Genomic DNA, 22,432 nt, shown 5'->3' with positions numbered 1-22,432 from the left:
GAAGAAATAGAAACATATTGGAGAATCCCTGTAATAAGGTACCACATCTTGCATCATTGACAAGCAAGTCAAGAAATGTCATCCACTAACCCCGGCCAAAAGCCCCTACTCTGTCATCCAAAAATGAGAGGAAAATCCGAAAAAGAAATGAAAGGGAAAAATATTGTGGCGACTCCCAGATTAAAATTCTAACATGCTGCGAGAATCCTGCTCGTCAATGCTCCATTTTCCACCGTGATAAACTAGCAAACAACAGGTGGTTGCTCTCAGTCTCACGGTGATTATTTTGATTTCTTGTCAGAAGCCCTGCCTCCGGAAATCTTAACAACAGGTAGGTCTTTTGACTGAACAAGCTTCAAGGCTGGATGTACCTTGAGGTCTCCCATGAGCAACTTTTGGCCCACGTCCAATTCACTGAGATCCACATCAATAAATGGAGGAATTAAATCGGCAGGGCAAACGAACTTCACAGTCCTCTTAATAGTATTTAAATAAGCACCTGCCAAATTTGTCAAGTGACCATATAATTAATTTGGAAGACAAATGAAAATCAATGTTTCTGTGCACAAAGCAAATTCAAAGTGAAAAATGAGGGAATGCTTCTAATTATAAATTATGCAGCAGTGGAGGGGGTATTTTCACCGGAGACTAAGACTTCTAAACATCCCTACTAGAGATGAAAATTTCATCAAAACTCAATGGATACCCATCCGAACCGACCCAAATAGGTGAGGGTTTTTAGATAGTTACCTTACCTAATGAATAACGGATAGGATATAGATATTGTCAAACTCGACCCAAACCTAACCCAAGATATAAATTTGTATTATATAGATGTAGATAGTTATATATATATCACTATCTTATTTTATGTTGAATAATAAATGATACTCAAATAATGAATACTCGTATGAATATCCAAAACCTGATGGATACGGGATGGATATCTAAATTTCTTATTTGTTGGTAATGGAAAGGATATGGAAACCATTGCCATCCCTAATTCCTAGGGTACGAAACAATAGGACAGTTTACTAACTATTATCGGGTAGCTTGGTCCTGTGAAAAGGTTCTCACATGATGCATGTGTGACACTCTTCCTGCTAATGACTACTAAATGAGTATCATGGTTTATGGTCAAGAGACATCTTTTTTTCCTCTTTCCTCATAACTGAAAGCACTGCATTCATATAACTACTGTGGCTGCCAGCCAATCATTGAGATGGATAATGATGCAAAATGCTGTGCCCAACCATTTTAGACTGCTAGATGTATAGCTCGGAAACAGCAACCTACAGAAGTAATAGAAGATGCCAATATAGAAGAGTACAACAACATGGAAATCTGTATGAGAAGCACTTCGATCCTAGAATATCTTATTAACTTTGCATCAATTAAGAGTATGGTTGCAAATTTTATCAACTTGAACAATGGTTATCTCATCCATGTGCTTGATAGGTATGAATAACAAGTTTAGGCACATGCTGCAAGTGCCAAATTTACTGAGAAGCAGGTGTACATGCATCAAGCTTAAGTTACTTGTCTTGCATGTAACTGGCACATGCAGGTGCCAAATTCACAAAGAGAGGCAGGACTCATCCTCGAGCAATCTAATGCTGAATAGTTGGAAGTTACTTTGACAGAAGAACTGGATTCAAATTTAGTTCGCTGCTAAATATGAGAAGCCAATAGGTCTACAGAAGATATTCTATAATATTTTTTCTGTTTTAACTTCTGCTAGATAGCATTACAGAAATCTACAACCCTAGTCTCAGGATTCCTAAGCTGATTGTTGCTCATCATGCATAATAGCGAGCCTTTTATGGGGAGAAAAACAAAAATATTTCACATACATGTCAGAAAAGGAACATGATCAATCAAGGAGTTCGATGCTCTTAAATGGTTAAACCTATTAAGACATGCAAAAAACTGTAAAACAATTTTAAGTATACACATAACAACATATATCAACAATATGCATTCCTGAAACCAAGACAGTTGACATTCATATGCACAACAAGCAAACCCAGATTTTTACAAATAAAACCCAAAGAAGACGTGCAGTGTGGTTATTATGAAATTTCATCTAGAGAATAGATGACCTAATTGACAAATAAACCATTATACTGCAAAATGAACAAGTGATTAACCTTTCCTAAGTCCAGGAGATATGTCTTCTCCTCTGAAAACAAGCGGGATATCGACCTTCAACAAGGCATGAGAAGGTGCCCTTATAAAGGTCACATTAAGCGGCTCATCTGTTCCGGCATGCAGATGTACCTGCCACAGTTCAACAAAACATCAGTTCCAGATAAACAACTGTCTAACCTTTCTCAAGAACAAACAAGAGAGAAAAAAATTAACACCAACATTTCCTAATCAGCTCTTCATCATTTAATCCTCTCACTACCCCAGTTCACTGAATTTCGTTCATTACACTGAATCTCTATGCAACCTGACGCAAAATTTCTCCACCTTTCTTAATTCACAAAAAAGAAAATTTCAATTTCTTTATATTCTAAGCACATTTAACACCAACACTATCTTTCTATGCAACCTAACACAAAATTTATCCACCTTTGTTAATTCACAAAAAGAAATTCAATTTCTTTATATTCTAAACAAAATTAACACCAACACCCAGCATTAAGCAATCAATTAAACATACCAATCCATGTAAAGACTAGACATTTTCAACACTCTCACCGAAGCTCTGCACTGCATTGTAGCACTTCCTCTTAAAAAACCCGAATTTCAAATTTTCTTAAATTAAAAAAAAAAAATAGCAACAGCCCGCAAAAAGGGGGGGGGGGACTAAACATACCGCTCTCGGCAAGACTCGAACTTTTTCTATAACCTCATCAGACTCGAACTGAGGCCTGACATCAAGCTCAAAAAGCCTGGACAAAAAGAAGGGTCTCCCAAGCTCATTGGTCAAGTTCCTAATTCGATTTTGTTTCACTGAAATCAGCCTTTTATTACCGCCATGTTGTCCATCTTCTTGTTCAAAAACGATACTTGGTACTCTACCCGCTTTTCGTTCTTTTGCTGACACATTTTTTCCTGAATCTGAGCGCGGGATTGCGAATATTGTTTCTAATGGGCCAGGTTCTGGTAATCCATCGAGTAGGGTGGTTTGGATTGAGGGTGGTTCTTCGATTATAGCAGCGGCAGCTTGAGAGAAGAAGCAGTGGTTGTGGTGGCGGTGGAGGGTTTTGGTGGTGAGTGTTAGACGTTGGAATCTATACATAGTGAGAGAGGAAGTGGGGTTTTAACGGAGGTTTTGTGAGTTTTGGAAGAGAGAAGGCTTTTGCAGAGGAGAGTGGCGGCGCTGTGGGTTCACTGGGAGAAATGTGGACGGTTCGGTTCTGAGTTTGGGTAAAATGGGTTGGGGAACGAAACGGCAGCATATTGAAAGAGAACCTAATATGTATTTTTCATTTTTAGCTAGAATGCTAAGACCACATCTCAGAGTACATTTTCTCTTCTAATTATAACTAGATAATTGGCCGTGTTGATCGGATAATTTTTTTAATGCAAAAAAAGTATTTAAACATGGTTAACTTATTTTTAAATAGAAAAAAAAATTAATATGATATGCATTGAATGATTTTTTAAAAACATTATATGGTGATATATTGGATTTTTTTTTCAAATATTAAAATGACTCTAATTACGTTAAATTTACGATCTATGTTATAAAACTATCACAACCTCTTAGAAAATAAATTAAAATAAATTATAAAAACCAATTTTTAATCAATTTAATATTGAAATGTAAGATTGAAAAACAAATTAAATTAAAAAAGAGATAAAAAAAACTACTTGATTCGACTAGAGTTAACCTGTCAAACCTGTAATTTTGTTTATGAAATTATGGTAACTTCATAGAAAGCAGATAAAAAAAAATTATGAAACCCAATTTTCAACTAATTCATTGTTTAATGATGAAATAGAAGAAAATCAATTAAAAAAAAACTAAAAAAACTCAAGTCAACCTAAACTAATTTAATAAACTTGCAACCTGGATCATGAGATTATGATAACTTTATAAAAAACAAATAAAAATATTACGAGGTTTTATTTAAAAAAATATCCAATGTTAAAGACTGAAATCAAGGAAAAAAAATTAAATTCATGAGACAATGATAACTCTATTTAAAGTAAATTAAATTTTTTTTACGAAACTTAATTCTCAAACAACTTGATAATAAAGGATGAAATTGAAATAATAAATAAAAGAAGAATATGAAGAGGAGGATTGAGTTGCTGGAGGGTAAAATTGAAGAGAAAAAAAAAGACTTAAAAACAAACCAAGGTTACTTCTATTTTATTTTTTTTTAGTTTTTTTAAAATGAGTTCAAAAGGCAAAAGTTCACTTGTGAATTTAAATATAAGATTGAGATAATTTCATAAAAAACAAATCAAAAAAATTATAAAGCCTAATTAAAAAAAAACCTAAAAAATGAATAGTTAACCCAACTTCTAATAAATTTAATGTTAAAGGTTGAAAAAAAAAAATACATGAGATTGATATATAATCTGATAAAAAGAAAATAAAAATAAATTATGAGGCATAATTTTCAAAACAATTAATATTAAATGATAAAATTAAAAAGAAAATAAAGGTTGAATTGTTCAAATGTGAAATTGACAATAAAAAACACAAAACAATATTATAGTAAATAATATTATGAAAGTGTGGCTATAGTGATTTAACCAGTATTCTGTTAATTATTATAAGAAACTCTAAATATTATGGCAAAGTCACGGTAGCCAAAAACATTATTGACTTACTGTACCAATTTTCTCTTTTTTATTACATCTTACTCCCCGAGTTTTGTTTTTGGTTAATTGCATCCTTTTGGAACTAAATTAGAGTCATTGCTTCAAGTTTGCTAAGTAATGGAAAAAAAGGGGATTGAAGTGAAAAAAAATAGATGAAATGGATGGAAATTTAAAAAATAACATGAAACTTCATTGTGCTTCTCATACTTTTCAAGTTATAAATTATTTGGTCATTTAAATTTTTTAAAATACAACTTTAATCCAAATTTTTAGTTTTTTTTTTATTTTTTTATTTTGAGGTTCGTCTGAGAAATGTTAAAGAGAGTGGTTGGATTTCAATAAAAAAAAAAAAAAAAAAAACTCTAGAAGTTGTTATAAAATCATTGTTGCCAAAAACATTGTTCACACTCCTATACTGTGGACTCATTGTGCCATTTTTTTCTTTTCATTTTAATTCTCAAACTGTTTTTTTTAGCCAATTGCTTCATTTTAGGGTCAAGTTGGAGCCTAATTACTTCAAGTTGTTAAGCGATGATAAAATTGAAAGAAAACGGGTTAAAGTAAGAAAAACTGAGGAAATGGACGACAATATAAGAAATAACATGGAAAGTTTATTCATAATTCAACCATTAACATTTATAAAAAAATTACCAAAAAACTTAAATAGCCAATAAAAAAAAAGTCATGGACTTGTTAAAAAAGCTTTACGAGGGGGATTGATGAAAGCTTACATGCCTGGACATTTATATATATTTTTTTATAAGGTTTCTACCCTTTAAATAAAAATAAAAATAAAAATAAAGAGGTCTTTTAAAAAGATTTAATTGCCTTCATTGGGATTCAAACCCACAGCATCTACTCAGGGTAATATATATATATATATATATATATATATATATATATATATATATATATATATATATATATATATAAATGAACAATTATAGTAAACTGAAACGAGGGATGACAGGTTCGCAAAAATCTACAGAAACGTCGTCGTAACTCAAGTCTCGACACCAGATATATATTGGTACCTAACGCGCATAGCATATTCGTCCCAAATGTTCTGTCTTCCCACAAGAGCCAACTGTCCAACAAACCAAATACCGCAAATGCTCCATTCGTTTTGAGAAGTCACGGCTTTGTATCTTGAACTTAATATAATTGATCAGGGTTAAAACTGTCAAACAAAAAAACAAAATCCACAATAAAATTTCTGGAGTCAACTAAACATTGAAGTCCAGTCGGCAATGAAGCTCGAAGGGCATGAAAAATTTCCAAAGAAGAGATTCTCGCCTTCTCGGTTCTTCTGCATTACTTTCTGTTTCATGGCAAGAATAAGGTAAGGTTTCTGCCTCGCCATATTTCTCCTTCTCCTTCTTCTTCCTTTTCTTCTTCTTGAATTCAGTCTATCAAATCAGTGATGAAATGCATACTGTTTCTTCTGGATTCTTTGTAATGTTTATCTTAAGTCTATAATCTATCTTTTTTTCCCTCATGAATAGTTTTCTGTTTGATTGCTGAAATGCCCAAGGAAAGAAAATGAAAAGTTTCATCTAAAATTAATTTAATTTAATGGTGTTTTCGTCACGGGGCCTGAACTTGGGCTGGGCCGGGGAAGAGGTAGCGCTTTTAATTTTTTCGCAGTAGAAAATCTAATGGACTTGTTAGTTGTTAGATATGGATTAGGAGTGGTGGTTCAGTGGGTGAGTTTTTACTTTTTAGAATTGACCTCCGTGAAATTGACCCCCAAATTGCCATTAATATTTCTCTATAAGTTTATCAAATGAAAGAGATAGACTATGATCTGTCGTGATTTAATATATTTTTTATTTAAAAATATATTAAAATAATATTTTTTATTTTTTAAAATTATTTTTTATATTAAACCATTAAATCAATCTGAAAATATAAAAAAAATTATTTAAAAAAAAATATTAAATTTTTAAAAACACAGTTTCTACAGTATTCCCAAACATCCGGAAATAGCTGTCTTCTGCCCGCTGCTTTGGATCTTTTTGATGGATGCTTCTTCTATTGCCTTGGAAGCCGGGTGTAGGGTCGTGTGAATTATTGCCTAAATTAAATCAAATAGCTAATCCATGAGCAGAATCTTGATTCTTTTTTCATCGTTATGCCATTGTCCCGTCTCCCCGCCTTCAATCTAGATGATCAGATCTCAAACAGCACTGTTCTTTAAGAATTATCTTCTTGTGGTTGTTTGGAAAGGGCATGGGGTCACATCCTCGGTGCTTAGCGCGTGCCTGATCTGGTACGTGTTCTTCTGCGAGGCATGGCATGGCCACATATAATATCAACGTGACGTTAGAATGATAGAATTGGCTAGCATCCATCATATTCAAACACTCCAAACTATCGGTGATTTTACAATCGACATTTATTGATTTCAAGTGTCGGTCTCGGAGGCTCCTTAACCGTGAAGTGTAACGGGGGAGTGCATGTATCTTAACCCTGTTTTCTCCCTTCTTCTTCTTCTTCTTAGCTTAATAATCAAGATTTTGCATTCTCGAAAGGGACAGAATATGAAAGGTTTTACTTGTACACAGACAGACAAGTTATAAGTAGATAATTCTACTTACTTATGTAAGGTAAAATTAATTATATTATCGTAATCGTCTTCGTCGTCGTCCTCTATGTTGGTTTGGATTAACTTCATATTTTTTTTTTTTATATAAATATATTGATACGGGTCTTCCATGCTAATACATAGTCTAGTGACACCATGGATATCTGGCGGTTCGACTACGTATCAACATCACCAGTGTATTCTATCAACACCTATGACTTTCCTTGCCGCACTCTCATTTTAAAAACTTACAAGTACCGACCACCCTCTTGTCCACACTTGTACAAATCTTAGCGACCAACTTAACGTTTCCTTACCGTCAAATCTAAGGGTCGTTAGTCATCGGCTCTATAAAAAACGTACCCTTTCATTTATCTCTTTCCACCTGTCCATCCGTCTTCTCCAAAACCTATCAACGGGCACGATCAATCATGACAATCCAACGGTTTATATTAAATCTAAGAAAAACCACTACATAAATAACACTTGCTCGCCTGCTTACGTTACGAAAGATACTCCAAACGCCAAGAAGCTTCGTTTTCTGCTCCGAAACGGTAGCGTATTAGGGTTTTTGTTAGGGTTTGACAGATGGCAGAGCATGATAAGGACGATTCAGTGGTTGAATCGGTGACAGAGAAGATATCGGAGAAGATCCACGGCCATGATTCGTCATCGGTTTCTGATTCCGATCACGAGAAATCGAAATCTAATACCGATTCCCTCAAATCTAAGATTTATCGCCTTTTTGGCCGTGAAAAGCCTGTGCACAAGGTTCTCGGTGGCGGCAAACGTATGTTTCCTTGTTTCATAATATTAATAATTTTTGTTCTTATTGTGATGCTTGTGTACAACCCGCTTGGTTACTAGTTTAGGAAAATAACTGTGCTTTTTTTTTTTCTTCCTTTTCACTCATTATTTTTCTTCTTTTTGATGATTTTTTTGCTGTTCAGTGTGATTTCGTTGTGATTGCAATTTTGTTTTTGATAAAAAAAAATAAAAAATTATATTTTGGTGTTTTGTGAGTGTGATTGTATGGTTGATTTGTTAGTAACTGAACAGGTACCTAAAATATGTGCTCTTTGTGGTGTTTTTAGTGTGATTTGTTTTTCCATTTTTTATGATTTTGTTTTTGCTGTTTAGTGTGTTTAAGTGCAAGTTTGTTGTGTGGTGTGTTTTATTACGAGGGTAATAAATTTTGTATTTGATTCTTTTATAGTGTTTGATTTATTAGAAATTAAACATGAGCTAAAATTGGCTCTTATTTTTTTTCCTGAATGGTATCAAATTGTGATTTTCCTTTATGGTAGGCATTGTTTTAAAGATCTAGATCTTGATCTGTGTGTCTTAATAGCTCTGGCTTTGTGTGATTTTGATAATTTAGCAGTGATTGTTAAGAGGATAATAGATAGGGAATCTATTCCAGTGGTGGTTAACATTGTTGATGTGATTGGTTCTGATAAAGTCTTAGGTTCTAAAAAAGCTTTATTTTATAGCTTGATGTGAAATCCCACCTGCCTTGTCGTTCTTTTCAAAGTAAAAATAAGCTGAATAATTATAGTAGAAGGGTTAATTTAGATTTCCTTTGCGGACTTAAAGAAGTTATGGTTAGAAGAACTTCTCAAATGTTAAACACTTCAAATAATTATATTAGAAGGGGTAACTTAGATTTCCCTTGTGGGCTTAAAGAAGTTATGGCTAGAAGAACTTCTCAAATGTACAAACACTTCATAATGACTTAATTAATTAGCTTCTAGCTCTTTAAATTCATTTAATAGGTAATGAATCAAGCTTTGTATTTGAATTGGGATCTAGTGTCCTGCCATAATGACATAATAGATTACTTTTCTTGAATGAATTACCCATTTCCCCTGAGGGGAAACTTGGAGTGTCATTCTGTGTGTCTGATATGTGCAATTGGTAATTGTGAAATAGCTGCCGATGTTTTCCTATGGAGGAACAAGAAGATATCAGCAGGAGTGCTTGGTGGTGCAACTGCTATATGGGTTCTGTTTGAATTGCTTGAATACAATCTTGTCACTTTGGTTTGCCACTGCTTGATCCTTGCTCTTGCATTACTGTTCTTGTGGTCTAATGCCTCCACCTTCATCAACAAGTAAGTTTTCAGTCCTGGCATATTAGATTTTTCAACTATGTAAATTTTTATGTTTCTAATGCCCGTTTCCCCCCTCTTTAGGTCCCCACCACGCATCCCAGAAGTTTGTATTCCAGAGGAACCAGTTCTACAGATTGCAGCCGCACTTAGGATTGAGATCAATCAGGGTTTTTCTGTCCTGCGGGATATTGCATCAGGAAGGGATCTGAAGAAGTTCCTCACTGTAAGTTGATTTGATTGCTCCAACAATGCATTATCATAACATGTAGTATCATGCTTCAACAATGCATTATCATAACTTGTATCTGTATTGTTGTTTCAAAGCAAGGGTGTTGCTGAACTGTAGGTACAATCATTTTTGAATTGCATGTGCCTTATTAGATGTTTTTCCCAGGAGTTAAGAGACCCTTAGTGATCTCATGGCATATTGACTCTGGGTGCAAACTATGACACTTGTTATGTATATATGGAAAACATAGCGATCCTGTGTGAGCTATTATGTTGTGGCATGACTGCTGAAGATATGTGGCTCTGCATCACTAACTGTGTATCTTATTCTTTCTCCTCTGATGTTACATGGCCTAAAGTTGTAGGTGCAATTTGTTAACCATCATTATGTTTAATGTTTAATCAGGTTATTGCTGGCTTATGGGTCTTGTCCATTGTTGGGAGCTGGTGCAACTTTGTGACCTTGTTCTACATTGGTAATGAACTAGCTATTACTTTTTAGATGTTTTTATGAGTGTTTACTTTGAGCTCATGATGTGGATTTTCATTGTTTTCCAAACAGCTTTTGTATTGCTCCACACTGTACCTGTCTTCTATGAGAAGTATGAGGATCAGGTAGATGCATTTGCGGAGAAGGCAATGATTGAGATCAAGAAGCAATATGCAGTTTTCGATGCCAAGGTTCTAAGTAAGATTCCTAGGGGGCCATTGAAGGATAAGAAAAAGGATTAGAGGGTTTTCCCGTGGCTGATAAGTTCTGACACAAATTTGCTAGCTGTGTTTTTTTGTGAAGTAAAACTTTACCCAGTATTGCTTAGAATCCTCCTCTCTTTTTTTTTTACCCCCTCTAATTAGGTAACTGGGTTCAAATATGGATTAATACGGGACTCGTATAGTTGTTTTCGCTGCATGTATGGGCAGCATTTCCATGTGTCTTATCTTCTGTGAGTGGTCTCGTGGCTGCTGTTATTTTACATATCTAATTAGATGCTTTGTCTATTGGGTTTTTTTAATCTTCTTTTTATCGGAAATTGGTCTTGGTTTTATATGCCTTGCATGAATTGTATTTCCGCATAGAGGTTCATGGATCGTTTCTCCCTGCGCCTATCCTTGATGTATGTGGAAGAACCAATGAAATTATTTTATTGCCTTTAAAAGCAGATTTTTTTTATATATAGTTTAGGGTTGTTTATGTCTTTTCAATATTTTTTTATATACTGAAATTACATGCACATTCTCAAAAAAAAAAAAAAAACTTTGGCTTGTTTATTTTTCTATATTTTCTTGAACCGTGAAGTGACCATGTTGCCGTTTCAAGGTGTTTTTTTTTTTTTTTTTTCATATTTTTTGTTGTTGTAATTATAAGGTTAGGGGGCTGTTTGGTAATGTTCAAAAAATAAATATTATTAAAAAAGTTGTTAACGCGCCCAATGCACGTGACGCCCCGAGCTCTTCATGTAGCTCGGCTCTTCAAGCAGCACGTGTGAGGATGTTTGATTACTAGAATTCATCATATGTGATGATGGTCCTGTGTGTACATGGTGTGGTTGGACTATATTTTTTTCTCTTTTTTAGCCAGAAAATTTGCACCGCCTTGCGTCCTCAAGTATATATATTTTTATTGATTTTAGCTTTTATTTATTTTTATTGCAATTTACTTTGTTTTTAATGCTTTTTAAAGTTTTTTTAAATTTTATTCTTATATGTTTTATTTCATTTTTTTTATTAAATTTGATTCTTATCATTTTAATTTTTTTTTTTATACTTTTATATTTTTTTAAATTTTAACCCCCATTATTTTATTTTTTTTTATTCAACTTTGATCTTTTTTTTTATTGTTATTTTTCTTGATTTATTTATTTATTTTAAATTTTGTTCCTCAATATTTTATCTTATTTTTTTTTTTAATTTTAGTGTTTATATTTTTTATTGTTATTTTTTTTAATTTTCTTAAATTATTTTATATTTTAATTTAATCTCTATTTATTTTATGTTATTTAGTTTTTATATCACATCTGCCCTTCATTATTTTTATTGTTATGCATTTTGTTTTATGATTTTTATTGTTATTTATTTTGTTTTATAATTAGAAATTTTACTTTGTAATTTTTTGTGTGTTTGTCTTTTAATAGGGTGATCACAATCTTATAATCTAGAGTCGGTTTAAGTTTTTTTTTTAGATTATTTATTAAAAATTAAATTTTTTTAATTCATCATTATGAAGCTTGAGCTTCTTTATTTGTTTTTTTTTTGTTATCTTGATCTCAAATCTTGATTAACAAGTTAGTTGAATTAACTTGAGTTAACTTTGTTTTTTTCCTTGATGTTTTTTTATAACATTTAATTTTTATTCAATTTCATCATTTGATATTAAGTTACATGCCTTTCAGCTTTGAGAATTTTTCACCATTTTTTTTTTTTTTAACTTGTGGGGTTATCCCGAGTACGGGCTAGTCTAGTTAACTAGGGTTTTTTTAGTATTTTTTTATTTAATTTTGGTCTTTTTTGTCATGTTTTTTTTTTTTAATATATAATTTTTTTAATGGCAATTTTATATCGCGGGTAGTGGATTAGTTAAATTAACCCGGGTTAAATCAGATATTTTTGACTTTTTTTTTAAATTAATTTTTTTTCATCATTTGATATTAGAGTATTGTGCTTTACAATTTTTATTTTTTATTTAATTTCATTTATATATGTTATCTTAATCTTATATCATAGTTTGTGTATTAGTAAAATAATCTAGATTGATTTGAGTTATTATTTTGTAGATATATTTTTATGTTAAGAAAAATTTCAGGACGTCCCTGCTTGTTTGTATCTGCGTTTCAAAAGCACATTTGAAAAAAATTGAATTTTTTTTATTTTTTTATTAACTTCAAATTAATATGTTTTTAGTATTTTCAAATTATTTTGATTCGTTGATGTCAAAAATAATTTTTGAAAAATAAAAAATTATTATTAACATGCATTTTAATACAAAAAACTATTTAAAAAATAACCACAACTACACTACCAAATAAGTTAGATGAGCTACTTGGCAGTGCCTATGCTATTTGGAGGTGACTGCTGCATTAAGAATCTTCATCCGGCGGAATGAGCAACAATGGCTAAAGAAGCAAGGCCGCCGTCAGCACCAAACCAAATCTCTTGCCTGTAATTTCATGGCTTTGTTGGATTTATTAGCGAGTCCTTCATGGCCTCTAAAGCTTCTATGTTCTTTTGTTGGTTCACGGATGGTGCATCTAGAGCAAATAAGTATCCTACTAGGCACACGTTTATCACTGTGTTGTTTGATTCTTAAAATGAGGAAGATAAGAAATCTTAGAAATAGAAAATTCCAAATATGTGTAGTATTGTAATTTTTCAAATTAAATAAATAAATTAAATTATACAATTCTTGATATAATTCTAATTTTTTTCTATAACAGTTATTATTGGCTTGGATTGAGTGATGAAGTGGATTTACTTCATCTAATCTAAGAAAAGGCTGAGAGAAGTAAATTTGTATTGATTTGGATACCGAGGACCGCCGGCACAGATTTATACCCGTTTATTTTTGTGTTTAAAAATTATATTTTTCTATTTTTATTTTAAATTAATTATTTCTGATGTTTTAAAAATATATTAATACGTTAATGTTAAAAATAATTATTTTTTAAATCAACGAATCAAAAAAATATTTTAAAAATCAATTAATACTATACTTTAAAAAATAGATAAAAAGAACCTTTCAAGGAGCTTAGAAGGAGAGATGGATGCAGGTGATGAAAAGAATCCTTCCAAAAGAGTTCAGGAGCACCTCCGGCTCTTTGCTAAAAAAATAAAATAAAAACAGCAGCAGCAGCAAGCACAGCCTGCTAAAAGTAAAATTTAACTTCATTACAACAGATGAGAAATGGGCTACCTCGTCACTGATTCAGGACGGTGAGGATTCCCAGGATACAACGTGGAGTAAGTAGCCAGATACAATTGACGAGCAGAAGCTGATTTATGCCCATTTTCAACGAGCTAAGATGAACTTAAAAGCACTACCCAGAAACAACATGAGATGAAAATTCCATCAACATGACTACTGTTTCATTTTCATCATGCAGCATGGCCGAAAACAACACAGTCAAGTGTCAAGTTGCGCTCTTATTCCTAGGGTCTGTTAATCTGAAGCATTATAAACACACCAAATATAGGTAGGTAGTACGACATTACATGAAGGTCAGGTTTACCAGAAAGTTGAAAGTTTTTCCCATCATTTTCTTTTTCAAATTTGCTCAACCTATCTCTGTTCATCTGTTCAATTTAGTTGAGGGATGAGAAGAGAACCTTGAGGGCAAAGAAGAAGCTTTAGCAATCCATCAGTGAAGAGACGAGCTTTCGTTGGTTGTGGGGTCTAGTTTCATCTCATAAGAAGTAGGTCAACTGCTGTTTTTTCCTTGAACCTCCTTCCCCATACAATTCATTCCACTGCTGCAACTCGTTCATTGAAGCTCCTTCTGCAGCAAAGCTAGCAGCAACCTGCATCACCAAGAGAGATTTACGAATGACTCTACTTAAATAAGGTACTTTAAAAAAGGAACAGGCAGTAAGCAATGGAGTGAAACATTGTCAAACTATCCCTTAAGCATCACTCTAAACCAACCTTTGATTAACTCAGTTTTATCACAACCAAAAACTTCAGATGAAATATGACCCAAGAAGGTGGTTGGAAGCACCAAACAACTATAGCAAAAACAGAGAAGAAAAAAACTGTTGTCTCTTTCCACTTGATCCATAATGCAACCTATATCATTTAAGCTGTTGCTACAAGATTATAGCTTCTCTCTCTCTCTCTCTTCCTTTTCCCTTATCTTTCAACCTAGGATCATTCTTGTGCTGTTTCTTTCTGTGTGCTCAAGATACAGAAAGAAAGCGATTTTACCTGATTCTTTGCAAGCTTGAAGTCTTCCATATTTAGTGGTCTAAGGGTGATGACTCTCTCTTTTTTTACTTCTTTTGTATCAGTAGCTTCTCCTAATTTTTGTGCTGCTTCAGCTCTTTGTTTTTTCACCTGCAAATAAACCAAGGTTCGGAAAGAAAAGAAATTTGAAGTTAGTCTTCAGCATTCTTTTAAAAGTATGGCTGGTCAGAAAAGTTTCGTTCCAAGATGCATTAGAAAAATTAAATAAACGGAAGAAGAAACACTTGCCAAATCCTTTAATCTTTCTTGTTGTATCAACTCCCTGACAGGCCGATAGGCAGCTGTAGTGCACAAGTTCTGTTCAAATAGCCATAACACAGTCAATAAAGACCCAATGATGCATCCGATACCAAAAAGACTGTAAGCAATACACACCTTAAGATCGCTTCCTGAATATCCTTCTGTCATAGTAGCAAGCTCCTTAAAATCTAGTCCTTCTATCTTTTCTTTTCCCAAGAGAGTTTTCAAAATCCTTTCCCTGTGCTCCGCAGAAGGAAGCCCTAACATAATTCTGCATATTATGTTAACAATTTACAGTCAGCACGGACAATTATTAAGCTGTGTTGTGAGTTTTGCATCAGATAATCTTAAAATTGTATTTAGTCTGTTTTATAAATCTTATAATTCAGAATACTATGATATGAGAACAAGAAAAGTAGTACTCCAGTTGAAGACTATCAACTCTCCTTCTCTAAAACAAGGCATAAGTGCAAAAACAAACAAATGCAGATTGAATCACTAGAGGCACAAGGAATGACAGGGATATAAACTAAATAAGGATAACCACCTCCGCTCAAAACGCCTAATAATTGCTTCATCAAGGTCAAATGGCCGGTTGGTAGCAGCGAGAACAAGTATGCGCTCACCCTGATTTGTCAAAAGCCCATCCCAATGAGTCATGAACTCATTCTTTATCTTCCTCATCGCTTCATGCTCCCCAGCTCTACTTCTCTGCCCAAGCATGCTATCAACCTCATCTACAAATATAATAGTTGGGGAAACCTTTGCTGCCAGTGTGAACAAAGCGCGGACATTCTTCTCATCTTCACCAAACCATTTGGAAGTAATGGTTGACATAGATACATTGATGAAGCTGGCTCCAGCTTCTTTAGCAATAGCTTTTGCAAGCATTGTCTTCCCAGTTCCAGGAGGGCCAAACAGCAAAATTCCCCTGCAAGGCTTTAGCAGTCCTCCTTTAAAGAGGTCTGGTCTGCGAAGAGGAAGCATCACTAGTTCCTGAAGCGATTCTTTGGTCTCTTCCAAGGCCCCAATGTCTGAAAAAGTTACATCAATCTCATTCGGAGGTATCACCTCTGGCCTTATGCGTTTTTCAAATTCATTGTCAGGAGGAACTTCCTGAAATCAGATTGATAATTAAGTAGTAAGAAAAAAGGGAGAATGGCAGAGCTGCAGATATAAAACAGAGTGAAGAAGTCCATCCTGAAACCAAGGGGGTTACACCATATAAAATTTTTAGGGTTTGTACATTATCCAAAATTATGGAAATCAATGTTCATATGATTGCAGATGCACATACATCAGATAGGTGATACTACTCGGTCACAAATGGAAGCATACCGGAGCTTTTGACGCTGGTAAGGAATTTTCACCAACTGCCTTAACCCCTGAAGCCTTTTTCTCTACTTCACTTTTATTTTCTGGATTTACACCTTCAGCTTTTGTTTCTGGTTTCACAGCAACAGTCTCATTCCCTCCTGCTTCCTATAATTATTCACAAGAAGCAGAGCAAGCATCGGTACTCTTTTTTTTGAAAAAAAAATTCATGTTGAATCACAGACGAGTGTATAAAACCTTGGATGTTTCTGCCTGAGCTTCCACTTTCAATGAATCTTTGCCCATGGACTTGCTCTCCTGGAATATACTCAATCCATGCGATAAACTGTTTCACAGCTAATACAGTGAATATATGAATAACACTTCAAATGCAAGAGCACCAATATAATTATATAGCTTACCTTTGGGATGACACAACAAGTTTTCCATTTCTGTATTCAGGATACTTGTTCATTAAATGGTAAGAAATTGCAGACACCACAATCTCTTCTATGTAATTACTGAGAGCCATTGTGTCTGCCACACAGACTGAATCCAGATCATCACAATCCAGATCATTCGCTGAAAGTACTTCCATGATGTGATTTCTATTATCGCGAACTTGGATCATCTTCATATCCTCCTCTAGCTTATTTTTCCAGCTGACAAGATGAGTTTCGTCTCCAGGAGGCTTGATTTCAATGTTGTATGGGAAAAGAGCAGTAAGCCCCTCATCGACCTCTCTGAAGTCATTACTCAGATCTAAAACTCGTGAACCAAGGATCAGTACCGATCCAGACAGTTTATTGAACATCTTCTGAAACAAATTGTACGTCCTCTTTGATCTGAATAAGATCTTCTCTACATCCCTCAGGTACAACACAATGGGACTAGTTTTAGACACATAAACCAGAACCTGCACGTGTGACAAAAATTGAAAGGCCCGTAAAGTTCTACTTGGAGTGAGTAGTGTCGTACAACAAACTAATCTCCAATATTTGCAATAAATATTCATAAAATACATAGAAGCACAATATTGCTGTGAAATACTGATAATCCAAAATGCCAATACCTTGTAAAGAGACTGTATAAGAAGCTTCTCATCAAAAGACCAACTGCTTGTACGCCTCAAAGGAGCTTTAAGAAAAATGTGAAGAATTATAAGAAGCAGAAATATTAGTTGCTGCTCAATTAAATTATGAAGATGCTGTAAAACTGTAATTATATGTAATCCTGCATAAAAAATTCCCAACAGCTCCTGGCAGCACATCACCTCCACGTTCATAACATGTAAGCGTGTGAAAGAAATGGTAAATTAGCATCTAGACTACACTACTTTTTAAAATAAATATGATTATAAAAAACAAAAAGGAAAGAAATGAACACACAGTCCACTATGCATAAATTGAAATGCAAAGTCAACTGTATATCAGAAAAAAAAAAATCATCTGTGGCGTGGCACCCATAAACAAACCCAAGTTTTGGTAGCAGCAATGCCCTGAACCTCATTCGACATTTACACCATATGGTAGCAGATAACCAGACATAAGAGAATAAAACTCTTAAATGAAAAACTTTAATGCATACTGCACCCTTTAGAGGTCAATACAATCAATATAATAAGAAAACACGTGATTATATCATAATCTGAAGAACCTGTATTTGCAGGAGTACTCTGTGTAATTTCATTGCTTAGATTAGCTGCAGCAGAGGAATTTCTTCTTAGCTTCCGAGGATTAAAAGAACTGTCTAGCCCCCTGAACTAACAGGGACAAGGCCACGCATCACATAAGGGAAAAATACAAAACCAGCATAATAGAATTTGCTGCATATTCCACAAGATCAATCAAGAAATCTATCCTTCACTACCTTGATGGAATATCCACACCACTAGATTGCCTATGCAGTGAGCCTGCAAGACATCGACTTGGTCAGAGCTTCAGAAGAAGTTGAAACATATAAACCATATAGAAATTGAGTTAGCAATGAAAAACAATTGTAAGAGTTTCTAATAACATGAATAATCATGCATGAAGGTATCTTTATACTGCTCTTAGCAGACTCCAACATCCTAGAAATAATCAGATGGATTTCACAAATGATATCCTAAAAGAGTTTGATAGAACGAAGAATGGACCACTCCCCACATTCCCTGATTTCCCCTGACTGTAGTTCATTAATAGCAATGACACATTCTGTAATTCCTATCCTAGTCATATTTCACGTACGCTTGGGCTCCTCCTTTTGTGGAGGAATCGAAAATGATCCAAAGAAACCAGACAATCGCTCTAGTGTTGTCTCTGAATTGGATCTTTTGAACAACTGTAATAAAGATAGCACATTTAGAAAACAGGAAGTTATAAACTCACATTTAAAAAATAGAAAGTCAAAACGTAATAAGGACCTAAATCCATATGCCAAACTAGAGGATGGTTAGGATAAACAAAGGGAAGCTTACAGATTCTTTGTTTGCACCGTATTTGCTCTGTATCTGCACTAAACCAACGTTTCAGATATTAGTACACACAAAATAAATAAATAAAAGAAAGAGAAGGAGAAAAAAGAACCAACAAACTGCAACAGCATAAACTCGCCTTAAGAGAAAAGTCGGTCGCATCTAATAGCAGCAATTTGGCTTCAAAGTAATGTGCCAAAGCCTTGGCAAGCATTTGTTGATAAGGCTCTTGAAGAATTAAAAAGAAGAAGTTGCAATTGAAATGTGATCCCATAAGTTAACGTGGGTATATGAGTGTGTTTATTTTAGACCAAGCAAAATATAAAACACTTCAGATAACCAACCTGCAGGTCCTGAAAGCAAAATGGCCCGACTTGCTGGTGAAAGGTTCCTCGTATACTTGGAAGCTTCAGCATGCTTCAAGTGGAAATAGGCAGCGCTTGTTAGTAATACCCGTGTCTGCTCACTGTGCCATCAGAAAAGATGCCAGAGACGCAAAATCAGATACCAGGGTAGCACTGAGCATTGTAAGCGAGTTTCAGCAATAAAGAGATTTCTCACAAAGCACATTGAGGAAGAACATAAGAATTTTTTTTTTTTGTTTTTAGAAAAAACATTTCCATGTTGTATAATTCTCTATTTAGTCTTGTCTATGCTTGAGCTCTTGAGAAGGGGCTTCGTTCAACATCTAATATCACTAGTTCCAATACAGGATTAGAGAGTTTAGAGATTTTTTTTAAAAAATTAAAACTAGCCCCGTGGGTATCATAAAAAATTCACAACTGGTATGGATTAGAATAACCACAGGAAAAAATTCTTCCTAGCTGAAGAAGTTTAGAGTGGTGTATTTTTACATTTTTATAATTACACCATAACACCAAAAATTGTACTGTAGTTTGAACCCGTAAAAGCACTGGCAGATTGAAAATCAAGCCAAAGAAAAATTGTAGGATAAAAAAGAACTGGAATCAACTCCCAGTACGGCAATTTCTTAACATCAATCAAATAACTAAACCGTAATTAGTAATTAATTAGCAACTTGTAGAAATGTAATATGAATCTGGGAGACTGAAAAGATACTATAAAATTAAAAAAAAAAAAAAGGATGCTAAAATTTAAAAACACTGTACAAAAGAAACATGTAAACAAATGCATGTGATTGTCAGAATCACATTGAACGAAGAATTAAATCAAGATTAATGTTAATTTTACAGAAAAATGTTCCTGATCTCCGACGTTTTCTACGAAATTAGCATTAATCATTTAAATGATAAAAGTGTAACATAAGCAGGGCATGAAAATCACGACCAACACTGACCTGCTCTGCCCGTCCACAAACAGAATCCAATTTTATTTTATCTAAAAACATTGTGCGATAATCAAAACGAATGTCTATTATTCTACACTAATTATTTCACGCACTTTCATTCTCAAGGAGGCCTACGCTTAAAAGAACTATCTGCCATATAAGAGTCATCAGTGCGTGATGATGATTAGTAAAATCTTCAGCAGTTCGGTTGTGCCATACATATTTAATCAGATTTCAGTATTTGCGAGTGCAATCACAAAATATTGATATTTGAAGAGATAAAAATGAGAGAGAGAAAGAGAGACCTGAGGTAGTAAGGGAATTGATCAAAGGTGACGCCGCTATCTCTTCCGTCAATAACCTGCCTAAGCAATTCTTGCTCCATCGTCTCCGAATTTATACCGTCGGATGCGTCTCCTCTCCATTTACTCACTGTTTTTCCTGACGCCAATCCTATTCCCACCCCCACCCCTACTCCTACACTCAACGCCGATAACACTATATGCTTCTGCTCCATAACTAATTACCAAAATAAAAAAGAAAAAAAAAAAGAAAAAGAGTTGTCACTGTCCAACAAAATGAGGAGAAAGATTATTCTAGAGAAAGTTTAAAAAAGAGCAGCGGATAATTTAGAATCACACAGAGGATAAACGGTAATGGATTTATTCGAGTGAAGCTTTTCCTTTTTTGATATTTAAGACACCAACCGATTTAAGCGACTCTTCTTAACCGCTACTCTGTTTTCTTCTAAAAATATTTCAGTTTTTATTGCACCTAAAACTGAGGAACGAAGGGAGGGGATCTCACGACACGCAAAGCTTGCCTAAAGAAGTTTGTGAGACTACGGGAATGGTGCGGCGGCTGTTGTGGTGGTGAGTGGGGGCGGCTGTTTAGAGAGCAAGGTGGTTGCAAGGGAGTTCCCGCTTTTTCAGGGGAGAGCCTCGGGGATGGGGTTTGAGTTTTTGAAGAGGTGATGATTGTAGGTGGAGTGCTGAGTGTTTATGTAAAGTTCGGCACGTGTCGCTGCTTGGCTGACTTTTGTTTCGGTTTGACAGTGTTTTTTATTTTTTTTATGTTAAAGGGTTATTTTATTTCTTTTTACTTTTTTTTTTATCAAATTTAATGAAATCCCTCGTTATTAAAAATAATAGCATATGACTGCATGTTGCTGGGGGTACAAAATATCAATCGCTGTCCATAATTAGAAATCAGATACTGGTTTTATCATATGGATTAAAACATAACTGATATATTCATTAAGTGATGTGTAAGTGTTAGCACGTTCTTGCATGTACAACGAGTTATGAATTTTATTTGTTTTTGTGTTTTAAAAATATTTAAAAAATTAATTTTTTTTTATTTTAAATTAATATATTTTTAGATCATTTTGATGTGATGATATCAAAAATAATTTTTTAAAAATATATATATATTATTTAAATATATTTATAAATAAAAAACTTTTTAAAAAATAATTATAACCTAATTTCAAATAGCATTTAGCTAAAAAACCAAAAAAAAAAACACTTATTTTTACAGTGCTATCCAATTCAGTCTGTTATGGAAATAAGACTTCCCTCCTGCCCTGCTAACCACTAATTATTAACGTTAGTTCTTTAATTGACTAACTATTAACGTTCATCGTTTCCTGGTTATGAAGTAAAAAAAATTCTATCTATGGCAAACAAACAAAAAATATCAACCATTACCAAAGTCATGTTTTTAATATACCTATCAGTTACTATAGTCATTTTATTAATTACTTACTCCTACAGGGTAATCATTTTTTTATCAATTATTTCTATTTGTTACAGGTAATTTTCTTATCCAATGAGAATTACAGTTTTTTTTTTAATTGATTACATTGCCGATTATACCCTGTAAAACTTGGGGTGCGAAAACAGGTGGCTTTTTAAAAAAAAAAAAAATTATCATTTAGTATTTACTTGATTTTAAATTTAATTTCAGAAATTATTTTGGTTTGCTTTTTATAAAGTTATCACATTTTTAAATAGATATCTTGATATTTATTTTGTACTTGATTTTACTAGCATTTATTTTTATTATTATTTAATTAAATAAAAAAATAATTATTAAACTCAATGGAATCTATGACTATGATTGTGGATTTGAAGGCTTAAGCAGCAAAGTTCGAATCGATGCAATTTATCACCGTTTCAAGTTGATCGGGTCATATTGAAATAATTCTTATATAATTTAATTTTAAACTCAAGTTAAATAATAAATTAGGTCACATTTAATAACAATATATGTCATATAGTAGTCCATATAGCCTGGATATTTATTTTACGTTAATTTCTTTTATTCAAGCAGCAAAGTAATGGGGCCCGTTAAGTATATTCATATAAAAGTTGCATTGTCTGTATATTTGTTAGTTACATTAATAGGCTAAAAACTTCATATACATGCATCGACGAGCAGTC

At 33.6% G+C, this 22,432-nt stretch overlaps 3 protein-coding genes across 4 annotated transcripts; 1 reads left to right on the top strand and 2 right to left on the bottom strand.

Moving 5' to 3' along the window:
• Positions 1-3,450, bottom strand: LOC118033762 (uncharacterized). Its single transcript, XM_035038857.2, has 3 exons — positions 2,825-3,450; positions 2,151-2,280; positions 1-499 (listed from the first exon to the last, which is right to left on the bottom strand). Exons 1-3 carry the CDS (start codon positions 3,248-3,250, stop codon positions 282-284), a joined length of 774 nt encoding a protein of 257 aa, XP_034894748.1. The 5' UTR covers positions 3,251-3,450; the 3' UTR covers positions 1-281.
• Positions 3,451-7,866: 4,416 nt separating this feature from the next.
• On the top strand, positions 7,867-10,762 carry LOC118033764 (reticulon-like protein B3). The gene is made up of 5 exons (XM_035038860.2): positions 7,867-8,165; positions 9,308-9,488; positions 9,570-9,711; positions 10,123-10,192; positions 10,279-10,762. The coding sequence occupies exons 1-5, from the start codon at positions 7,964-7,966 to the stop codon at positions 10,446-10,448; spliced, it is 765 nt and encodes a 254-aa protein (XP_034894751.1). The 5' UTR covers positions 7,867-7,963; the 3' UTR covers positions 10,449-10,762.
• A 2,713-nt stretch (positions 10,763-13,475) lies between these two features.
• LOC118033763 (uncharacterized) lies at positions 13,476-20,978 on the bottom strand. Of its 2 annotated transcripts, XR_012169349.1 has the most exons (18): positions 20,696-20,978; positions 20,294-20,507; positions 19,024-19,145; positions 18,819-18,907; positions 18,683-18,715; positions 18,453-18,546; positions 18,094-18,136; positions 17,881-17,981; positions 17,297-17,361; positions 16,647-17,140; positions 16,483-16,570; positions 16,249-16,392; positions 15,458-16,026; positions 15,046-15,181; positions 14,899-14,967; positions 14,632-14,760; positions 14,037-14,228; positions 13,476-13,874 (listed from the first exon to the last, which is right to left on the bottom strand). XR_012169349.1 is itself a non-coding variant. In XM_035038859.2 (17 exons), exons 2-17 carry the CDS (start codon positions 20,503-20,505, stop codon positions 14,115-14,117), a joined length of 2,502 nt encoding a protein of 833 aa, XP_034894750.1. In that variant the 5' UTR covers positions 20,506-20,507; positions 20,696-20,978; the 3' UTR covers positions 13,476-14,114. The 2 variants fall into 2 exon arrangements, 1 of the variants encoding a protein (XP_034894750.1); XM_035038859.2 differs by having other exon boundaries at positions 13,476-14,228.
• Between the last annotated feature and the right edge of the window lie 1,454 nt (positions 20,979-22,432).

The sequence above is a fragment of the Populus alba genome, chromosome 1, assembly GCF_005239225.2.
Source record: "Populus alba chromosome 1, ASM523922v2, whole genome shotgun sequence".
In the NCBI taxonomy this organism is placed as follows: Eukaryota; Viridiplantae; Streptophyta; class Magnoliopsida; order Malpighiales; family Salicaceae; genus Populus; species Populus alba.
The sequence above is the reverse complement of the archived record's forward strand: the minus strand, read 5'-3'. Positions and strand labels throughout refer to the sequence as shown.